General features: G+C 46.5%; 1 protein-coding gene and 1 long non-coding RNA gene across 2 annotated transcripts in view; one reads left to right on the plus strand and one right to left on the minus strand.

The window, feature by feature from the left end:
- The window catches only part of WDR93 (WD repeat domain 93), a 53,991-nt gene that overhangs the window by 31,842 nt on the left and 1,843 nt on the right, over positions 1-20,306 (plus strand). Inside the window, exons 8-16 of the mRNA XM_055555658.1 lie at positions 475-559; positions 5,986-6,157; positions 7,313-7,383; positions 8,362-8,448; positions 9,694-9,813; positions 10,387-10,600; positions 13,232-13,295; positions 13,673-13,829; positions 14,187-14,388. Coding sequence (XP_055411633.1) covers positions 475-559; positions 5,986-6,157; positions 7,313-7,383; positions 8,362-8,448; positions 9,694-9,813; positions 10,387-10,600; positions 13,232-13,295; positions 13,673-13,829; positions 14,187-14,388 — 1,172 coding nt within the window. The remainder of the gene's footprint in view (positions 1-474; positions 560-5,985; positions 6,158-7,312; positions 7,384-8,361; positions 8,449-9,693; positions 9,814-10,386; positions 10,601-13,231; positions 13,296-13,672; positions 13,830-14,186; positions 14,389-20,306) is intronic.
- Positions 569-7,359, minus strand: LOC129633745 (uncharacterized). The gene is made up of 3 exons (XR_008705255.1): positions 7,226-7,359; positions 2,261-2,330; positions 569-883 (listed from the first exon to the last, which is right to left on the minus strand). It is a non-coding gene; the product is annotated as an uncharacterized LOC129633745 (long non-coding RNA).

The raw sequence follows: 20,306 nt of genomic DNA on the forward strand, positions 1-20,306 counted from the left end.
AAGAAACATTTAGAATTTTATACCCCTTGAGAATTGACCATTTTATCTTTATTCAATGACCCTTTGATCTCTGGTAACATTTTTTGCTCAGAAATCTATATTGTCAGATATTAATATAGCCACCTCAGCTTTCTTTTGATTAGTTTATAAGATATACTTTTTATATACTTTTAAAAATCCTTATATTTAAGATAAGTTTCTTTTTGATAGCATATCATTAGGTCTTGCCTTTTTAATCCAATCTGTCAAACTCTACCTTTTAATTGGGGTGTTTAGGCCATTTAGGCCATTATATTTAATGTGATTTTTGGTGTATTTATGTCTAAATCTACCACTTTGCTGTTTAGTTTCTCTTTTTCCACCTGTTTTTCTTTCTTTTTCTTCTTTTTTCACCTTCTTTTGAAATGAGTGTTTCTAATGATCCTATTTTATCTCCTTTGTTGGCTTATTATCTGCGCTTTTTCCTTATTGTAGGATATGAACATTTCTTTTAGAGGAGATGTTAAGTTGAGTCTTCCAGTTCAAATAATGAAAATCAAACCACCCAAACCAATTACAGGTACGTATAATTCCATGAATACTGTCTTTCCTTTTGCCATTGATTTCTTAGTTTTTCCTTTCTCTTTCTCCACATTTTTCATTTATTAGCAGCAATATCTGATTTACAAGTCATAGGCTCTGGGACCTAAAGATTAAAAATATAAATGTTATAAGGATATAATTAACTAAAAGAATTGGGACATCAGGAGACACCTTTCCCCTAGTGCTGGTGGGGTTCACGCATTTCTACATTCCTGTGTTACTTCATTCACCAGTATTTGCTGAGGGCCGATAATGCACCAGGCACGAAGATGAGTCAGACACATCTCCCGTTCTCCAGAAGCTGCAGGTGAAAAAGGAAACCATCACAGTAGGATTCGATTAAGTGCAGCAGTGGGGGGACATCCAGGACCATACAAACATAGAGGAAGGAGTAACTAACTCTGCCTAGGGAATAGGCAGAGGCTTTTTCAGAAGGAACATTTGAGAAGGTTTTAAGAATTAAAACTGGGAGTTGGCTAAGAGGACCAGAGGGTAAGTCCACACTTTAGACAGAGGACATACAGTCTCTCCTCTCAATATTTACACGTGACCTTACAGATATACCTACAAGGATGCTGACTGCAGTGCTATTTACAGAGGCATAAGACTAGTGAGGTAAATCCGGTACACTCAGAGTACTTTGCAGCCATTAAAAACAAAGAGACAAATGCAAAAGACCAAGAATAGACAATTCACTGTCATAGAAGAACATGGTGATACGATTTCTCCATCAAGATTTATTACAAAGTCACAGTAATTAAAACAAGGTAGAAAAACAGATGAGTGAATAATAGATGGAAACATATATAAAATATAGAAATAGTTGATAGAATAGAGTAGATTTAAAGACTAGATGAAAAACACAGGACCAAGAGGGCGGGACAGAGTTAGGCCAAAATGGACCCTTGATATCTGATGAAGGTGGTGCTACAGAGCGGTGAATGGTCATTTCAGTAAGTGGTGCTGGTTGTCCATATGGCCCCTGCCTCACATGATATACAAAATTAAATTCCAGATGAATCATAAAAGTTAATATGAAAGATAAAACAATAAAACTTTTAGAAAATAATATAAGGCAATATCTTTATCACCTCTGGGTAGGGAAAGACTTTTTAGACCAAAGACAAAAAGTACTTATGATAAGAAAAGTTGATAAGTCTGACTATATTAAAATTGAGGACTTCTAATCATCCAAGTACATCATTAACAGCATAAATGGGCAAATTATGTATTGGGAGAAAGCATTTTCAAAACACATAAGACTTATGAATGGTCCATATCTAGACTCTATTAAGAATTCCTACATTTAGAATGATGAATAAAATGCGTAAGAGAAAAAAAAAAACGAATTCCTACAGATTGTTAGGAAAAAGACAGGTAATTTGGTATAAAATAGGTAAGAGATTATTCAAATGGCCAATAAACATATGAAAAGATGTTCAGCATAGTTAGTTATCAGGGAAAGGCAAATTAAAGCCATAATGAGAAAAAAAAAACCATAATGAGATACCACTTAACACCTACCAGGATGGCTAAAATTAAAAGATATTGATTATACACAGATCTGCACACACACTGCAGGGTGTTTTTCTAACAAAAGGAGTAAGGAATAATGCTGCTAATAAAAAACAATGATGATACTGTTTAAAAATAAATAAATAAAAGATATTGATCATACCAAGTTGGTGAGGATGTGAAGCAATCAAACCTCCCATACATAGATAGCAATGAAAATCAGTACAACCACCCTGGAAAACAATTCACTGTTAGTGTTAAAGAAAAGTTACATCCTCTGACCCAGCATTTACACTGGGTAACCAACCATATCAGTTTGTCTGGGACTAAGGGATTTCCCTGGATATGGGGCTTTTGGTGCCAAAACTAGGAAACTGCTGCACAAACCAGAATGAGTTAGTCACCCTGCTTCTAGATGTATACCTGATTGGCTTGAAAGTAAAGGTATTTCAGAAAGAATGTACAGTAATAATAATAATGGCATGATTTCCAATAACCGCAAACCATGAAACAACTGAAAATCCATCAACAAAAGAACATGTAAATAAACCTTAATATATGTATATATTTTCCACCCAATGGAATACTATACAGCAATGAAAAGGAACAAACCACAAATATACACAACAAAATGGATAAATCTCACAATATTAAGCAAAAGAGGGCACATATAGAATTGACACTGTACAATTCCACTATGTAAAGCTCAAAAACCAGGCAAAATAAAGCTGTGGTGTTTAGATGCATATTTAGGTAGCATAAAAGTAACATAAATGTGATGAAGTGATTACCTAAAAGCCAAGAGAATGGCTGCTGTTTTTCTCAGGGGGTTATGACTGGAGCATGGCCCTTGGGAAGCTTTTAGCAGGGAGATGTGATAATCTGTTTCTTGACCTCAGGAGAGACAGATGTTTTCTTTAGCATAATTTATTAAGAGGTATTTAAAGGAAAAGATATATTTTTATGCTCCTTTCTGAACGCATTATAGTTCACAACAAGGAAAGGGTTTAATAAATGCAAATAAGCAACAAACAATGAAGAAGATCTATAGTACTGAACTAAAGAGATCTCCCAAGATATGTCATTAAATCAAAATGCAAAACAAACCAAAAAACAAAATGCAAGAGGTGTAGGGTATGACAGTAATTCTCAAACTTTAGCTGGATCAGACTCACTTGGAGGATTTATAAAAACCCAAATTGCTGGGCCCTACCCACAGCATTTCTGTTTCATTTCTAACTCTGCTGATCTGGGACCACATTTCAAGAACTGCTAGTTAATATATGGTAACAGGACTGGAAAAGGTCAGTTTTCATTCCAATCCCAAAGAAAGGCAATGCCGAACAATGCTCAAACTACCGCACAGTTGCACTCATCTCACACGCTAGTAAGGTAATGCTCAAAATTCTCCAAGCCAGGCTTCAGCAATATGTGAACCGTGAACTTCCAGATGTTCAAGCTGGTTTTAGAAAAGGCAGAGGAACCAGAGATCAAATTGCCAACATCTGCTGGATCATGGAAAAATCAAGAGAGTTCCAGAGAAACATCTATTTCTGCTTTATTGACTATGCCAAAGCCTTTGACTGTGTGGATCACAATAAACTGTGGAAAATTCTGAAAGAGATGGGAATACCAGACCACCTGATGTGCCTTTTGAGAAATTTGTATGCAGGTCAGGAAGCAACAGTTAGAACTGGACATGGAACAACAGACTGGTTCCAAATAGGAAAGGAGTACGTCAAGGCTGTATATTGTCACCCTGCTTATTTAACTTACGTGCAGAGTACATCATAAGAAACGCTGGACTGGAATAAACACAAGCTGGAATCAAGACTGCCGGGAGAAATATCAATCACCTCAGATATGCAGATGACACCACCCTTATGGCAGAAAGTGAAGAGGAACTAAAAAGCCTCTTGATGAAAGTGAAAGTGGAGAGTGAAAAAGTTGGCTTAAAGCTCAACATTCAGAAAATGAACATCATGGCATCTGGTTCCATCACTTCATGGGAAATAGATGGGGAAACAGTGGAAACAGTGTCAGACTTTATTTTTTTGGGCTCCAAAATCACTGCAGATGGTGACTGCAGCCATGAAATTAAAAGATGCTTATTCCTTGGAAGGAAAGTTATGACCAACCTAGATAGCATATTCAAAAGCAGAGACATTACTTTGCCAACAAAGATTCGTCTAGTCAAGGCTATGGTTTTTCCTGTGGTCATGTATGGATGTGAGAGTTGGACTGTGAAGAAGGCTGAGCGCCAAAGAATTGATGCTTTTGAACTGTGGTGTTGGAGAAGACTCTTGAGAGTCCCTTGGACTGCAAGGAGATCCAACCAGTCCATTCTGAAGGAGATCAGCCCTGGGATTTCTTTGGAAGGACTGATGCTGAAGCTGAAACTCCAGTACTTTGGCCACCTCATGCAAAGAGTTGACTCATTGGAAAAGACTCTGATGCTGGGAGGGATTGGGGGCTAAGGAGAAGGGGACGACAGAGGATGAGATGGCTGGATGGCATCACTGACTCGATGGACGTGAGTCTGAGTGAACTCCGGGAGTTGGTGATAGACAGGGAGGCCTGGCGTGCTGTGATTCATGGGGTCGCAAAGAGTCGGACACGACTCAGCGACTGAACTGAACTGAACTGAACATTTGTTTTAAAAAATACATACAAATGTACATGTAATACATATAATAATATATATTGTACTATATACATTGTATAATGTAGTAATATGCTGCCATCTGGGGATTCTCTGAGGGCTCAGACAGTAAAGAGTCTAACTGCAGTGCAGGAGACCCGGATTTGATTCCCTGGGTCAGGAAGATTCCTTGGAGAAGGAAATGGCAACATACTCCATTATTCTTGCCTGGAGAATCCCATGGACAGAAGAGTTTGGTGGGCTACAGTCCAGGAGGTCGCAAAAGAGTCAGACACAACTGAGCAACTAACACACACTTGCTGCCTTCTGGAAGGGGTCTGTTTCTAGAAAGTTGTACAAGAAACTGATAACAATGGTTGCCTCTGGAGAAAGGGACTTGGGGCCCTGTGGGACCTCCTGGGCACCTTCCAAAGAGTAAAAGAGTTCTGAAAATTAGGGTTCATGCCCAGAAAATAGATCGCCTAGGTTTACTGTGGGTGTGCATGCTCAGTCGCTCAGTCATGTTTGACTCTTTGCGACCCCATGGACTGTAGCCCACAAGGCTCCTCTGTCCAGGAGATTTCCCAGGAAAGAATACTGGAGTGGGTTGTCATTTCCTCCTCCAGGGGATTTTCCCAGCCCAGGGATCGAACCTGTGGCTCCTGCAGTGGCAGGTGGATTCTTTACCACTTGAGCCACCTGGGAAGTTCCCACTGTGGATTTAGGAGCAGATGAGAAAGAAGGAAATGAAAGGTTTTTGGGAAGGAGAATGATAAAAATGATTGGCAGAGAAAGGAGAATTTTTAAAGGAAGGCAGTTGGATCAGTGTAAGCAGAGGAGGAAGCTGGGATTGTGTATTGAGGGTCCTCAGTCACAGCTGCATAGTGCGAGTGACTGGAAGGTTTGGGACCTTGCTGGGCTGGAGAGACAGCACTAGTGATCTATGGTCTCTAGTGACACTGTGACATTTCCCTGGAATCTGGAGATTCCGTAGTCTGGAAACAGGAAACCACAGCAGGATGGAGATGGAGGAGTGGGAGGAGGCAGAGCAGCTGCCCTTCACCTGTGCTCCGTGAGCCAGTGGGGTAGGAGGGAGGCCGGGGAGAAGGCTGAACACCTGGGCAGAGCAAGGACAGACTTCTGAGGAAGAGGGATTCTGCAGGAAACTGGGAAGCATAGAGGAGGAGGGAGAAACAGGAAGGACGACATCAGATGGTTTAACCAATGCTGGGATGTTTTCAACCTAGGTACCACATTTAAAAGCCCCCTGGAAGCCTTTGCAAAGATAGCGGGCTGCCGCGGGCTGGGCTCTGGGCAGAATCACTACATAAAGGCGAGCCAGTGGGAGAAGCGGGAGGCAATCTTAAGAGCCACCTACAAGAAGCTCCTGGATGGGGACTGGGAGCCTGAGCCGATCAGGTGAGCCTGGAGGTGGGAGGTGCGGGGGTGAGGCCAGAACGACCCCTCCCTGGGAGCTTCTCCTCCGTGGGCACATGCAGAAATCAACCCAAGGGCCTGAATTAATTCAGAGTCTCAAAGCTCTTGATGGTTTGGGGGACTTCTCTGAGAACTTCAGCAAAATCTTTTGAAAAGTTGGATGGGTTGTTTAAATATAATTAGAACAAAGGATGATAACATAGATTTAAAAGAAGGAATAGGCGTCTATGGAGATGAAAAGTAGAGTTTTAGAATTTTGGAGGAGGGGATGGGGTTCCAGGAAGTACTACTTACAGGATCTCAGTTCCCTGACCAGGCCTTGAACCCAGATCATGGCAGTGAAAGCGCCAAATCCTAACCACTAGACCACCAGGGATTCCCTATTTTATAATTTTTTTGTATGATAGCATCTCCTTAAAAAAAATTGTTTTCCTGATTATCTAGACAACACAGATGATCCTAGAGAGGAAAACTAACCACTAATAACATTTTCCTCCACTTCCATCCAGTCTTTCTAAATGTAATATATTAATGTGTAATTGTTAAAACATGCTACTTCCTAATCTCAGTGAGCAGATAGGCCTCAGTGATTGTAAAACCTGAGCCTGAGTCCTTGAAGTATCTGGTGGAGCAGGTTCAGCAGCCACTCTCCTCACAACTATTGCAGGTCTCAGACCTGTTCTTGCTTCACATGGGGAGTGAAACCTCTCATCTTGCCATCATGTGGACCTGAATTTTCTCACTTTACACAAAGTCCCAGGGCTAGCTAGGCCCTAACAGAAACTAAAAAAAAATAAGTACCAACTTAGTACACCCGGGATAGGAACATTTACGTACTTCACCCAAGTCTGATCATGAAGGGGTCCTCCTCCAGGACAGGAATGGCTCTGCCCATACTGGGTGCTCTTCCTGGCCTGGGCGTAACTCCCACCACTCTGCCTGTCCAACCCTCACCAAACTCCAAGGGCCCGCACACACCAGGACCAGCACATAGAATATGATTCGCTTCATGGCCCTGAACGCCCTGGAAGGTCCTTCTGAACTACTCACTTCTGGTCTTAATATCAAGACGCTGCCAGCACTTCTCCTTGCCAAGGAGTCCGCCACGGCTCTGACCAGTGTCTCTTTCTTTCCCAGTATGGCTACGTTCTACTTCCTCCTTCCCAGTCGCGTAATCCCAATGCCCGCGGGAGTCAAGAGATCCCCAGGTAAAGGAAGGGGAAGCAGGTGGTCATCTGGGGGAATGCCCAGCAAGCCCTGCTAGAGAAGCTCTGCTCAGCACAGCCTGCCTGCTGGGAGGGAATGAGGTGGAAAGTGGGTCGCCAGCTGCAGCTTAACGGTTTCTAGTCGCACCTGTGACCCCTGAGACCAGATTCCTTGATGATGGACACTGGCGCCCTCTTCAGGGTGTGAGCTGCCACAGAGGACGGTGTGCACACATCCCGCCAGGCTGCTTCCGGATTTTTGTTGTTGTTCAGACTTTTAAGTCATGTCTGCCTATTTGCAACCCTATGAACTGCAGCATGCCAGGCTTCCCTGTCCTTCACCGTCTCCCGGAGTTTGCTCAAACTCACGTCCATTAAGTCAATGATGCCATCCAACCATCTCATCCTCTGTCACCCCCTTCTCCTGCCCTCAACCTTTCCCAGCATCAGGATCTTTTCCAATGATTGGTTCTTCGCATCAGGTAGCCAGAGTATTGGAGCTTCAGCTTTCGCATCAGTCCTTCCAATGAATATTCAGGGTTGATCTCCTTTAGGATTGACTGGTTTGATCTCCTTGCAGTCCAAGGTTCTCTGTGAGTCTTCTCCAGCACCACAGTCCAAAAGCATCAATTCTTTGGCACTCAGCCTTTTTTATGGTCCACCTCTCTGGATATGAATTCCTTTCTGTAGAAAATGTTAGTTAGAACACTGACAGCACAGCGGACAGGAATTTATCTAGAAGATGTGAAAGCAGCCGAGGGGTAGTAGTGACCATCGTCCCTGCACAGGAAGATGAGTTGGCTCCAGGAGCAGCCCTCCTGGGGGTACCCAGCCCCTCAGCTGGTAGCTCACCCCTCAGTTGGGTGCTGCCCATTGGCACAAACCATTTCAAACTGACCTCCTCCTGGGCAAACCCCTCCACCCAAATCAAAGTCCACCCAGACTCCTTCCGTGACGCCCCTCTCCTCTCTTCTTTCCCAGGGCTAGCCTGTGTCCTTGGTGTACACTGGACCGATCATCACAACTTCTTCTTCTATTCACTTAACCGGACGCTGAAGGATAAAGTTGGTACTTTACTGCCGGGATGAGAGTCGCCTAAGCTCGGGGCTCTCAGATTGTGTCCTTCTTCAGCTTAGCCAAGAGCATGTGACTGACAGTCGCGTGGCTTTTAGGGGACCAGAGCTGTGCAGACAGAGTGGGTGGCTTGCTAGGTGTGGTGTGACCCCAAGGCTGTGTCTCTGAACTGTTGTGTTTCTTAAAGATGATGTCCATGGGGACAGAGCCCCGTCTGGTTTACAGGGCTCCTTAGGCAGTGAAGGTAAAAAAAGGGTGGCTTGGTTCCAGCATGTGTCTGCAATCAGTGTGGTTTCAGGCCAGTCACTTGATGCCCCAATCCCCTGTTTTCTCCTCCAAAGCAGAAAACCACTCAGTTACACCATCCTTATGTACTACACACATTAGTCGTGAATAGCAAAATCCAGTTTCTCTACTTGAAGGTTCTTTTGAAGTTGAAAGGCACTTAAGAAATATGAGTGGTGGTGGTTTGTTTTTGACAAACTCAGGGAGGCAGTTCCACAAGCAAATTCACTTTGTGTGAATTCCTTGAGCTAACACTATGCTGTCCTTCAGAGTTACACTCAGAAGTAGTGTTTAAAAACTCACAGAGGAAGAATTTCTCTCCTTCCATCCCTCTCCCAGGAAACCTGGCTTCTAATCTCCACTTCTGTACTGACTGGCTCTTGTGACTTTAGGCAAGTCACTTGCTTCTCTGCCTCATTCTGCTCATCTGTAAAATGCAGGTTCTAGTAGGACCCACCCCATAGGATCCTTGTGAGAATTAAATGAAATGAAGCCCATAAAGTGCCCGCTCTGGTGCTTAGCACCTAGTAAGTACTCTTTCAGTGTTCCTACTCATGCTCAGTCGCTCAGTCCTGTGGTACTCTTTTGCGATCCCATGGACTGTAGCCCTCCAGGCTCCTCTCTCCATGGGATTCTGCAGGAGAATACGGAGGTGGATTGCCATTTCCTTCTCCAGGGAATCTTTCCAATGCAGGGATCAAACCCATGTCTCCTGCTTGGCAGGGGGATTCCTTACCACTGACCCACCAGGGAAGCCCCAATCCCTGTTAACTGTAGTATAATACTCAAATAACTTGTTATATTATCCTGAGGAAGGAGACAGCATGGCACAGAGAGGAGAGAGATGGTGAGTCCAGACAGGCAGACCAGTCTGGGTCTCAGGTCGTCCGGGTGGCGGTGATGGGTGGGGGCGGGGGTCCGGGGGCGGCCTGGTGAGTGGCATCTCCCCTCTAGACCCCGAGGGCGTGTGGCCGTGCGCTGCGCCCATCGTGGTGTCTCAGCTCAGTCCCTGCTCTTCCTACCTGGTGCTGGCCTGCGAGGACGGCGTGCTCTCACTCTGGGACCTGGCGCAAGGTAAGCCCCGCCCCGCCCCGCCCTACCCCGCTGCGCCGCCGTTACACACCCTGACCTGCCCGGGTTAACACTTCCTCCCTTCCGCTCCAGTGCTGACTTGTCCTCTTTCTTGGGTTTGGTTCTTCCACATACTTAGAAGGGGTCCTCCTGAAGGGGGCTCCCTTCTCCCCGTGGGCGTTGGCTATGAATTCCTTTCTGTAGGAAATGTTAGTTAAAACACTGACAGCCTAGTGGACAGGATGCCTTCACTTCGAAGGATGCTCGCTGCCTGGGTTTTGTTTGGTTTTTCTTCTGGTTCTGCTGGGTCTTTATTGCAGCACACAGGCTTCTCTAGTTGTCGCGCGCGCGCTTAGTTGCCCCGCGGGCTCTGGGATCTTAGGTTCCCCAACCAGGGATCAAACCCCGCATCCCCTGCCTTGGAAGGTGGGTTCTTAGCCACTGGACCACCAGGGAAGCCCCTCAGTGCTTGGTTTTGCCTCCTGTCCCTCACACACTCACTGGTCACAGACCTCGCACCCATGGCTGCCTCCCTCTGCCCCTTGCCTGACCTACTCGTGCCCTCCCTTCCTCCAGGACTCACTCTTGGAGTTGTTGCTCTTCCTGAAAAGTGCTTCTGCCAAAGCATCCACTTCCTGAAATACTTCCTAGTCCACAAAGGACAGAATGTGTATCCGGAGGGCTCAGTAAAATGCCACATGAAATGCGTGGTGCTGTGTACAGACGCATCTCTCCATCTGGTGACGGCCTCGGGGATCCAGAACTCCACCATCAGTCTGCTGGTGGAGAGGTGGGTGGTTGGGGGGAGGACGGGGTACATGATCTGCCAGACATACTGCCCTATTTAATAGTAAGAAACTGAAACAACCTCTCAGACTAGAGTTCACTTTCCCTCTGGTCATCACTGTCTCAGTGAGCTTCTCAGAATTACTAAAGTCTTTTATTGGGTTGGCCGAAAAGTTCATTTGGGTTTATTTTCTGTATTTTATGGAAAAACCCAAATGAACTTTTTGGCCAACCCTATACATTCAGAGTGGAGAAGGAAATGGCAACCCACTCCAGTATTCTTGCCTGGAGAATCCCAGGGACAGAAGAGCCTAGTGGGCTGCTGTCTATGGGGTCGCACAGAGTCGGACACGACTGAAGTGACTTAGCAGCAGCAGCATACATTCAGAGAAGGCAATAGCAACCCACTCCAGTATTCTTGCCTGGAAAATCCCATGGGCGGAGGAGCCTGGTGGGCTGCAGTCCATGGAGTTGCTAAGAGTCGGACACGACTGAGCGACTTCACTTTCACTTTTCACTTTCATGCATTGGAGAAGGAAATGGCAACCCACTCCAGTGTTCTTGCCTGGAGAATCCTAGGGACGGGGGAGCCTGGTGGGCTGCTGTCTATTGGGTCACACACAGTCGGACACGACTAAAGCAACTTAGCAGCAGAAGCAGCATACATGTGGAGATATATATATGAGTTCTATGTATATAAATTGTGTGTTGGCACAAATGACATCTTTCCTATCCCACGTGACCAAGAAGAGGGTCGTTTTTGCCAAAATATTGTTTGTAGTCAGTTTCTTCAAAGGCCTCTTTTAAATTGTAAAATATTTTATGCATGCAAATAACCTGTATAGTATGCATGAGGGTGTGTATTTAGCGTACATATGGGGCAGGGGTGGGAACTCCACTATCCCCATCACCAAGCTTAAGAAATAGATCATCTCCAATTCAGTTAAGGCTCTCTGTGTGCCTCTCCTGGATCACATCCTTCTCTCCTCCACTTCAAAAGTGGTTGTTGTTCAGTCACTAAATTGTGTCTAGCTCTCTACAACCCCACGGACTGCAGCGTGCCAGGCTTCTCTGTCCTTCACCATCTCTCAGAGTTTGCTCAAAGTCATGTCCATTGAGTCCATGATGCCATACAACCATCTCATCCTCTGTTGTCCCCTTCTCCTCCTGCCCTCAATCTTTTCCAGCATCAGGGTCTTTTCCAATGAGTCAGCTTTTCACATTAGGTGGCCAAAGTATTGGAGCTTTGGCCTCAGCATCAGCCCTTCCAATGAATATTCAGGGTTGATTTTAATTATCTATTGCTGCATATAACAAACCACTCCACAATTTAGCGACTTAAGGAAATAGTCACCACTTAGCCTCTGATGCTGTAGGTCAGTACTTGGGGCTGGGCTCAGTTGGACAATCCCTGCTCTGGGCTTACCTTGACTCTCACAGATGCCCATGGGCAAGGGGCTGACTAGCGGGCTGGCAGCTGGTGGCCAAGGCGCTCCTCTTTGCAGCCTCTCCTGCAGGCTGTCCCAGGCTCCTCAGTAAACCTCAGGGCTCCAGCCGCCGTCGAGGCTCACTGATGCTTTCCAAGCCCTGTGCGCTGCTTGTGTTACACTGGACACAGCTTGTCACCTGGCCACGCCCACATTTAAGCAGTGGAAAAGCAGACTCCACATTTTTCCCCTTGATTTATTTATTTTTAATTGAAGGATAATTACAGTATTGTGTTGGTTTCTGCCATGCGTCAACGTGGATCAGCCATAGGTATACATTTGTCCCCTCCCTCTTGAGCCTCCCTCTCACCTCCCATTCCATCCCACCCCTCTAGGTTGTCAAAGAGCCTCGGTTTGAGTTCCCTGAGTCATATAGCAAACTCCCAGTGGCTATCTATTTTACATAAGCTAGTGTATATGTGTCCATGCAAACCTCTCCATTCTCCTGCCCTTTCCTTCCCCAGCCTGTGTCACAAGTCTGTTCTCTTTGTCTGTGTCTCCATTGCTGCTCTGTAAATAGGTTCACCAGACCATCTTTTTAATTCCATATATATGCATTAATATACAATATTTGTTTTTCTCTTTCTGACTTACTTCACTCTGTATATAGACTCCACCTTTTTTAAAATCGGAGTTACTGCTAAATATTATGTCTAATTTTTTTTCAAAAAACATATACCACACTGTTTTCCTAAATTCATCATCTCTTTGTTTTCCTTCAAGAATTAACCACATTCATACGACTGTATCTCCAAGCCATATACACTCCAGCTGTGCATATTTTAGGGAACTTGCTAATGGGATCATATTCTGTGCATTCTCCAATTTGTTTTCTACTGCCATTTATTCTGTGACTTGCTTTGCAGTATTGTTCAGGAGAATGGTACATGTCGTGTGCAGCTCCAGCTCTTTTATTTTCATTGCTATATAGTATCCCATCATATAATGTAACACAATTACCTAAGCACTCTCCTAGCAATGGATATTTAGACGGTTCCCAGTTTTTGCTCCTGTGAACATCTATGACATATGTCCTGATGCTTCTAGAGAAGAACTTGTCTGTATTGGATATAGTTATATGCCTAGGAGAGGACAGCAAAACTTGAAAGCTCCCGCAGTCTGGATGTCTGTGTGTCTGTCTGCTACAGGCCAGTGAAGTACCTGGATGAAGCCATCTGTGCCGTGGCCCCGGTCCAAGCCTTACCTGGCATGGTAGGTTCCTCAGGCTCCTCATTCTTCTTTAGTGAATGTGTTCATTATTCCTTCCCAAAAATCTCTGCTGAAGGCCTGTTGTGTGCTGGGCACAGATTGGGAGGAGAAAGCCCTTGCCCTTGTGGAGCTCCCAGTTCAGCGGGGAAGACAGGTGAGTCCCGGCAGGCGGCTTCTTTACCGCTGCTGCCGGCAACTCCACAGGAGCAGACGCCGCTTTCCTGCTGCCCCCTAAACAGCTCCAGCTGGATCCAGAGGCTGGGTGCCCAAGGGTGAATAAATTCCCCCTTTGTTTTTTATTTCTAGCTGCTTTTCTTATTTCACACTGGAATGAGTGACAGACTGGAGAAGCCCCCACTCACCATCTCTTTGCTCCCCAGGTGCTGACCTTTTCCAGAGACGGCTCTGTGTTCCTCATGGATGTGGCCAAGTCGCAGATCATCTGCTCCTTTGCTCTCCCCAGATCCTACTCCCTGGTGGTCCCCTGGAACCCAGTGTTTGTCGTGTCTTTACACCACCCGTGTTTCCTGCTCCGAGGTACAGAGGGGGCCCGTGAGGGCTGCCGCCCAGACCTGTGGCCTGCTGACCACCTCCAACTCTCTCAGTCCTTGCATAGAGCACAGGGTGACCCCGTCCAGTCTCCTCCCCACTCCTCATCCCGGCCCCCACGGGCCAGGACACCGCCACTCAGTCCTCACTGGCGCTTAGATAAAATGCTGGGCAAGTCTCCCGTCTGGACTCCTGCTCCTCCAGATCAAGTAAGCCCCTCTTAGCCCAAACCCAGTGATCCAGGCTTTGTAAGCAGAGAGCAGCCCCCTCGCACCCACCTTGACCGCAAGGCGCATGGAAAAGGTAATCACTATAACAGAACACCATGTTCCTGTTTCATCCCAGGAGACCATCCAGATGAAATTGGATCTGCCAGCAAAGCTGAAGACATCCCAAATTCTATTTTCTATTTTAATTTTGAGGACTACCCACTCCTAGAAAACTTCTTAAGAAACTGCACCATTCCTCAAGCTAGCATATCGGCCCACCCAACATTTGCCCAGGCGCTGCCCCTGGAGGAGAGATGCGAGAAATTCTTCCAAAAGAGGTGAAGTTCTGGGTCTCTGCACCGGGGGTAGTCTCTGGACCATGGAATAAGTGGTTTGCTTGATCATAAGATCCTTTTCGGCATTTAAATCCCACTCAGGTTGGAAGAAAAGGAGTAATGAATTCAGGCCGGTAGAAAAGAAAGGCTTCAAGTTGGTGTTTTCTTCCTGTCAAGGCTGTCTTTTTCTTGTTGCTTTTTCAATTCTTTTTTTTTTTTTTAAAGTATATTTGGATTATCAGACACAGTCATCTAAGACAGGGGTTGGCAAACTACAGCCAAATTTGGCCCACTGCCTGTTTTTGTGAATAGAGTTTCACCGGAAGACCCCACACCCACCGCTTTATGTCTCATCTCCTTATGTGAGAGTTACAGAGGAGCTGAGCAGCTGCAGCAGAGCCACTATGACCCACAAAGCCTAAATCATTTCCTAGCTGGCCTTGTAGAGAAAATGTTTGCCAGCCCCTTGTCTGAGCCCCTTTTCCTTTCTCCATCATCCATATAAACAATTACGTGATACACCTCTCCTCTTACCCCGACTGTAACCCCCAGCCCCAAGGGGCCTCTGCTTGTGTTCCTTCCTGCTATAAAAGCATCATTAATGGTACTCAGTCCATTCTGAGAAAGCAGGGGTCTCTTTTTTTTTTTTTTATTTCATTTATTTACTTATTTATGTTTGGCTGCGCTGGGTCTTCATTGCTGCACACGGGACTTTCTCTAGTTGCGGTGTGAGGGCTTCTCATTGCCGTGGCTTCTCTCGCGGTGGAGCCTGGGCTCTAAGCACACGGGCTTCAGTAGCTGCAGTCCCGGGCTCCAGAGTGAGCGCTCAGTAGTTGAAGCCCGCAGGCTTACTTGCTCTGAGGCATGTGGAATCTCCCCTGACCAGGGATCAAATCTGTGTCCCCTGCATTGGCAGGCAGATTCTTAACCACTGGATCACTGGAGAAGTCCAGCTGGGGTCTCTTCTAATCCATCCACAACATTATATTGGATAATGAAGCATGTGTGATGTTTTTTCTTTGTATTTTTCCTATTTGCAACTTTTCTACCTGACATATGGATGTTTTTGGAAAATTTCAAACAATGGCTTTAAAAAAAAAGTCGAGAGAATGAGGTCAGGTCATGGCTGTAGTGGGGCCATTCTCCTGGGTTGAGAGTCATGCTGTGGAGCTTCCCGGTGCTCTTGCTTGATAAGGCTCAGAGAAGTTGTTTAATGAGCATGTTCCCCTTTCTGTCCTCTCTGTCTCACTCCCTTCTTTCACTAGCCTAGGAAGGGTGTGCCTTCCCACTTCACCCAAAAGCCAACTGACTGCCCTCCCAGTGGGAAGGGACCACAGGCCAGTGGCTCCAGCTCCGGGCAGCTCACCTCCTGCCCGGCAGCCGAGGACCTGAGCAACTCAGGATGCCTTAGCCCCTGACCATTTCCTCCCTCAGTCAGGGCGCAGGTGGACGTTACCACTCAGATATCGCTTAACTGACCCTGCTTAGCCTGATAAGTTTGCTTCTCATGTAGTGCTACTACCATAACAGAGTAATTACCCACTGAAAAAATGTTACTCGTTATTTCTCAGTTTTATGTTGTTGTTCAGATGCTCAGTCGTGTCTGACTCTTTGCGATCCCTTGGACTGCAGCACACCAGGCTTCCCTGCCTTCACCATCTCCCAGAGTTGGCTCAAACTCATGTCCATTGAGTTGGTGATGCCATCTCATCCTCTGTTGCCCCCTTCGCCTTCTGGCCTCAGTCTTCCCCAGCATCAGATTCTTTTCCAGTGAGTCAGTTATTTGCATCAGGTGGCCAAAGCATTGACGCTTCAGCTTCAGCATCAGTCCTTCCAATGAATATTCAGAGCTGATCTCCTTTAGGATTGACTGGTTGGATCTCCTTGTAGTCCAAGGAACTCTCCAGAGTCTTCTCCAGCACCACAGTTCGAAAGCATCAATTCTTCAGTGCTCAGTCTTCTAAGCTTTATATATATATATATATATGCACTTATAGAAATTTGGGAAACAGGACAATAAAGAAACTTTAACTTATTTATTAAATTAAATAATTTAATTATTATTTAAATTAATATCACCCCTATCACCCCCAGATCCCAGCGCTGCCATTAATGCATCAGTAAATTTCCTTAAGATTTTATCATTAGCATTTTCACTATGTTGAGATCATGTTCACTTTTTTCATCTGGCTTTATGTCACTCCAGAATACAACTTAATGACTTTTTAAGAAAAACTTCCTTGTTGCTCTGGTTTTTAATGTCTATGTACATAAATTTCCTTGGGAAGGGTGTCTATAATATCCTTCCCCACTCCTCCCCGGCTGGGTCTGCTCTCTTAAGAAGGCAGTCCCTTCTGCCCTGACCCCCTCCAGTCTCCAGAGATCCATCCTGGCCCCCAATGGGTATAGAAGGCGGTCCTCTATCTCCCCTTCCCAACCATGTCTCTTCCTTTATCAACACATCTTAGCTCCTAGGTCCCACACCCCAGCCCCTCCCCAGGAGCGACTGCAGAAGCCGAGTGGGGTGGAAAGGCCTGCCTCCCAGGGAACCTTCTGCTGGGAAGTGGGCCAGAGTCAGCATGGCTGACCAGGTGGGGGGCTGAGGGGCCAGGTGCAGGGCTCAGGGCTGAACGAGCAGTGGGAGCTTGGGGAAGGGAAAAGCTCAGGGAGGTGCTCCCTCAGTCTAAGGACCCAGCAGGAGCCGGGAGGGGTTGCATGGTGTGGTTGGGGCAGCTCAGCCTGAAGGGACATTTACTTGGGCCTGATCACAGGATTCAGTCATTTCCCTCGAGGTCCCAGAGATAAATTAGGAAACACTAATTTAGACAAGGCTAATTTAAACACTGATTTAGACAAGGCATTTCCTGCTCCCTGGTGGCTCAGACAGTAAAGAATCTGCCTGCAGTGCAGGACACCCAGGTTCGATCCCTGGGTTGGGAAGGTCCCCTGGAGAAGGGAATGGCAAACCCACTCCAGTACCCTTGCCTGAAAAATCCCATGGACAGAGGAGCCTGACAGGCTACATCCATAGGGTCGCAAAGAGTCGGACATGACTGAGCGACTAACGCCTCCACTTTCCTGGTTCTGCTTGCTCTGAGGTCTGATGTCTGGGGCTTTTCCAAAGAGTATCCTGCCTCCAATACTTTATTATGTTAAATAGACCTCATTTCCGAAAAAAGTCGGTAAGCATTTATATTCCCACAACCTAGATTCTGTCATTAACAGTTTATTCTCATTGTTTCTTGGACATAAATATGTCCAAGGATTTTAATCATTTTTTTGGTCTCTGTTTACTCCTTGTGACTGAAACAGTTTCCCTTGGCCATAAAACTAGGTGAAACTTTAAGGCAATGGATTTATGCTGCAATAGACTCAGAGTTCAAATTTAAGACAGTCTGTCCAAAGTGTTTTTGCAAAATGTGCACTTGGGACTTTTATAAATAGCCAGTGTGAAACTGAAGCATGCCTTTTGGACTTGGGAAGAAGGCCAGTTAGCACCCAGTGCGCCACCCCCCCGCCCCCTCCACAGGCCTGGCTTCTGTTCCCATCCCTCCTGGGCCTCCAGGGCACCATTCCCATCTGGTTCCACTCCCTGATGGCAGGTCTGCCGTCTCGGCTGGGTCAGACTTTTGATCACAAGACAGAAATTTTAGGACACGGGAAGCTGCTAGAAACAACTCCTCACCCCTCTTTCTTCCTTCCATGCCCCCTATATTCCCTGTAGCCAAGCAGAAGGTGGGCTTCTGGGCTGACCCAACAGTCTCACGTCCACAGGGCACACACCCGCTTGGCGAAGCGTTGGGCAGATCCCATGTGGACCCCAGATGAGATTTCCCTTTAGGGTGGAGGAAGAATACTCCCACTGCCCCGTCTTCACTGTCCGTAGGAGGGAAATTGTGGGCCTGTCCTAACCTTCCTTTGCCTTTCTTTTATTATTATTAATTGATTAATTAATATATTTATTTTACTTTGGCTGTGCTGGGTCTTTGTTGCTGTACCCAGGCTTTCTTTAGTTGTAGCGAGTAGGGGCTTCTCTCCAGCTGCAGTGCTAGAGGGCTCCAGGGCACACAGGCTTCAGTAGCTGTGGCACAGGGCTTTAGCTGCCCCGCGGCATGTGGAATCTCCCCAGGCCAGGGATTGAATCCGTGTCCCCTGCATTGGCAGGCAAACTCTTAACTACTGCACCACCAGGGAAGTTCTGCTTTTCTCGAGAAACAGAGGGACAAACCTCTGGAAAATTATTTATAGACCCATAGACCCCACATGTGCAGGCTGTAAGGCTACTGGAATTCAGAGGTCTTGCCTGAGGCCTTACAGATGTTCCGTCTGCTCTCCCACTTTGCAGATGGACAGCCCATCTTTTTGGAAGTTGGATGCACACACATTGCTTCAAAACAATAGACTGCAGTCATATTTGTTATGCCATCATGGGGAAGGAAAACCCTTTCTTTGCCTGATGGTGGAGGGAGGGTGTCTGGAGCTCCAGGGAGGGCTGTCCCCATGGACAGTCAGTACCTAGCCTCAGAGGGGCAGGCATCTTCCCGGGTCCCTCCTCACTGCTGAGCACCGGTGCTCAGCCAAAGGGAAGGGCACTGGTGCCATGAGAGCCACCCGCCCAGCTTCCACGTGCTCCCCACACCTCTGCGGTGCCCTAGGTGGATAAACTTGCCTCCCACTTCCCAGAGCACCCAAGACCTTGGCTGCCCTCTCACCCAGGTCACCCCCACCCTCACCCCCTGTCTCCTTCCTGATTCAGAGAAAGCGGCCTCCTGCTTATACTCACGGCTATCTCCTCCCCCAGGCACCCAGACCTTCCTGTCCATCAGGTTGGTGACCTCTTCCCTCCAGGGTCTTAATCACAGGCATGTGTCCCCACTGCATTCCTGAGTTAGGAAACAAGCCAGTGCCTTCCCAGTTCAGAGCCGCCTATTCCTCCTCCGCCCAGAGCCACGCTCCCAGTGACTACACCCCACTCCTGAGCCCTCTTCCCCCATCTGCGCCGCAGCCCACTGCAGACTCCACCACGGGGGTCACTCTGGCCCCATTTCCCAGCCAACATCCTCCCACAGTCATTTTTGTGAGTTTTTCCTAGTATTTCTGTGGAATGAATTGGAGGTGGGCTTTCAGAGTTAGAGGTGAGGTACGTCTGAAAGGGCAGATTCACCCTGCGTCCTTAGCCCCTCCCCAGACTGGCCAAGAAATGAGGGACAAAACTCATAGTTCGTAACTATTTCAATTTGGAAATTAAGGAGGTTGAGCATCTTTATATTATATCTATTCTCTGTTTCTCTGTCTCCTTCTGTAAATTGATCTGGCTCTCTTTCTCATGGTTGACTTCTTTTTAATTTATTTATGTATATGGCTCTGCCAGGTCTTAATTGCGGCACGTGGGATCTGGTTCTCTGACCAGGGATCGAACACGGGCCCCCTGCACTTGGTGCGGGAAGTCTTAGCCCCTGGGCCACCAAGGAAGTCCTCATTTTCTTTTGATTTTAAAGAGTTCTTTGTAAATACGTTGTAAATCATTTTGCCTGATTTGTCTTTGGTTATGAGTAATTTTGGTTGACTGTTTAGCCAAACAGAAGTTGTGGAGTGGGATGTTCCCCCTCCCTCAGGCTTTGCTGACGGGTGGTATGTAACTGAATCACTTTGCTGCTCAGCAGTAATTCACACAACATTGTAAATCAACTATTCTTCAATTTTAAAAAAAGAAAAGAATTAACCTTTCCCGAGCACCTGCAGTGTACCAGGTACTATGCTCAGTACTTTGAGGCACATCTTGTTTCTTACTAGGGTTAACTTTATCCCCTACAGCCAGAAAGCTAAGGCTGGCAGAGGTCAACTCGCCGGTCCAGGGCCACCAGCTTCTAAGTGAAGGAGCTGGGTCTGCACACGAGCTGCGAGGGGCCAAGGCCTGCATA

This window comes from Bubalus kerabau, chromosome 19, assembly GCF_029407905.1.
Source record: "Bubalus kerabau isolate K-KA32 ecotype Philippines breed swamp buffalo chromosome 19, PCC_UOA_SB_1v2, whole genome shotgun sequence".
NCBI lineage: Eukaryota > Metazoa > Chordata > Mammalia > Artiodactyla > Bovidae > Bubalus > Bubalus kerabau.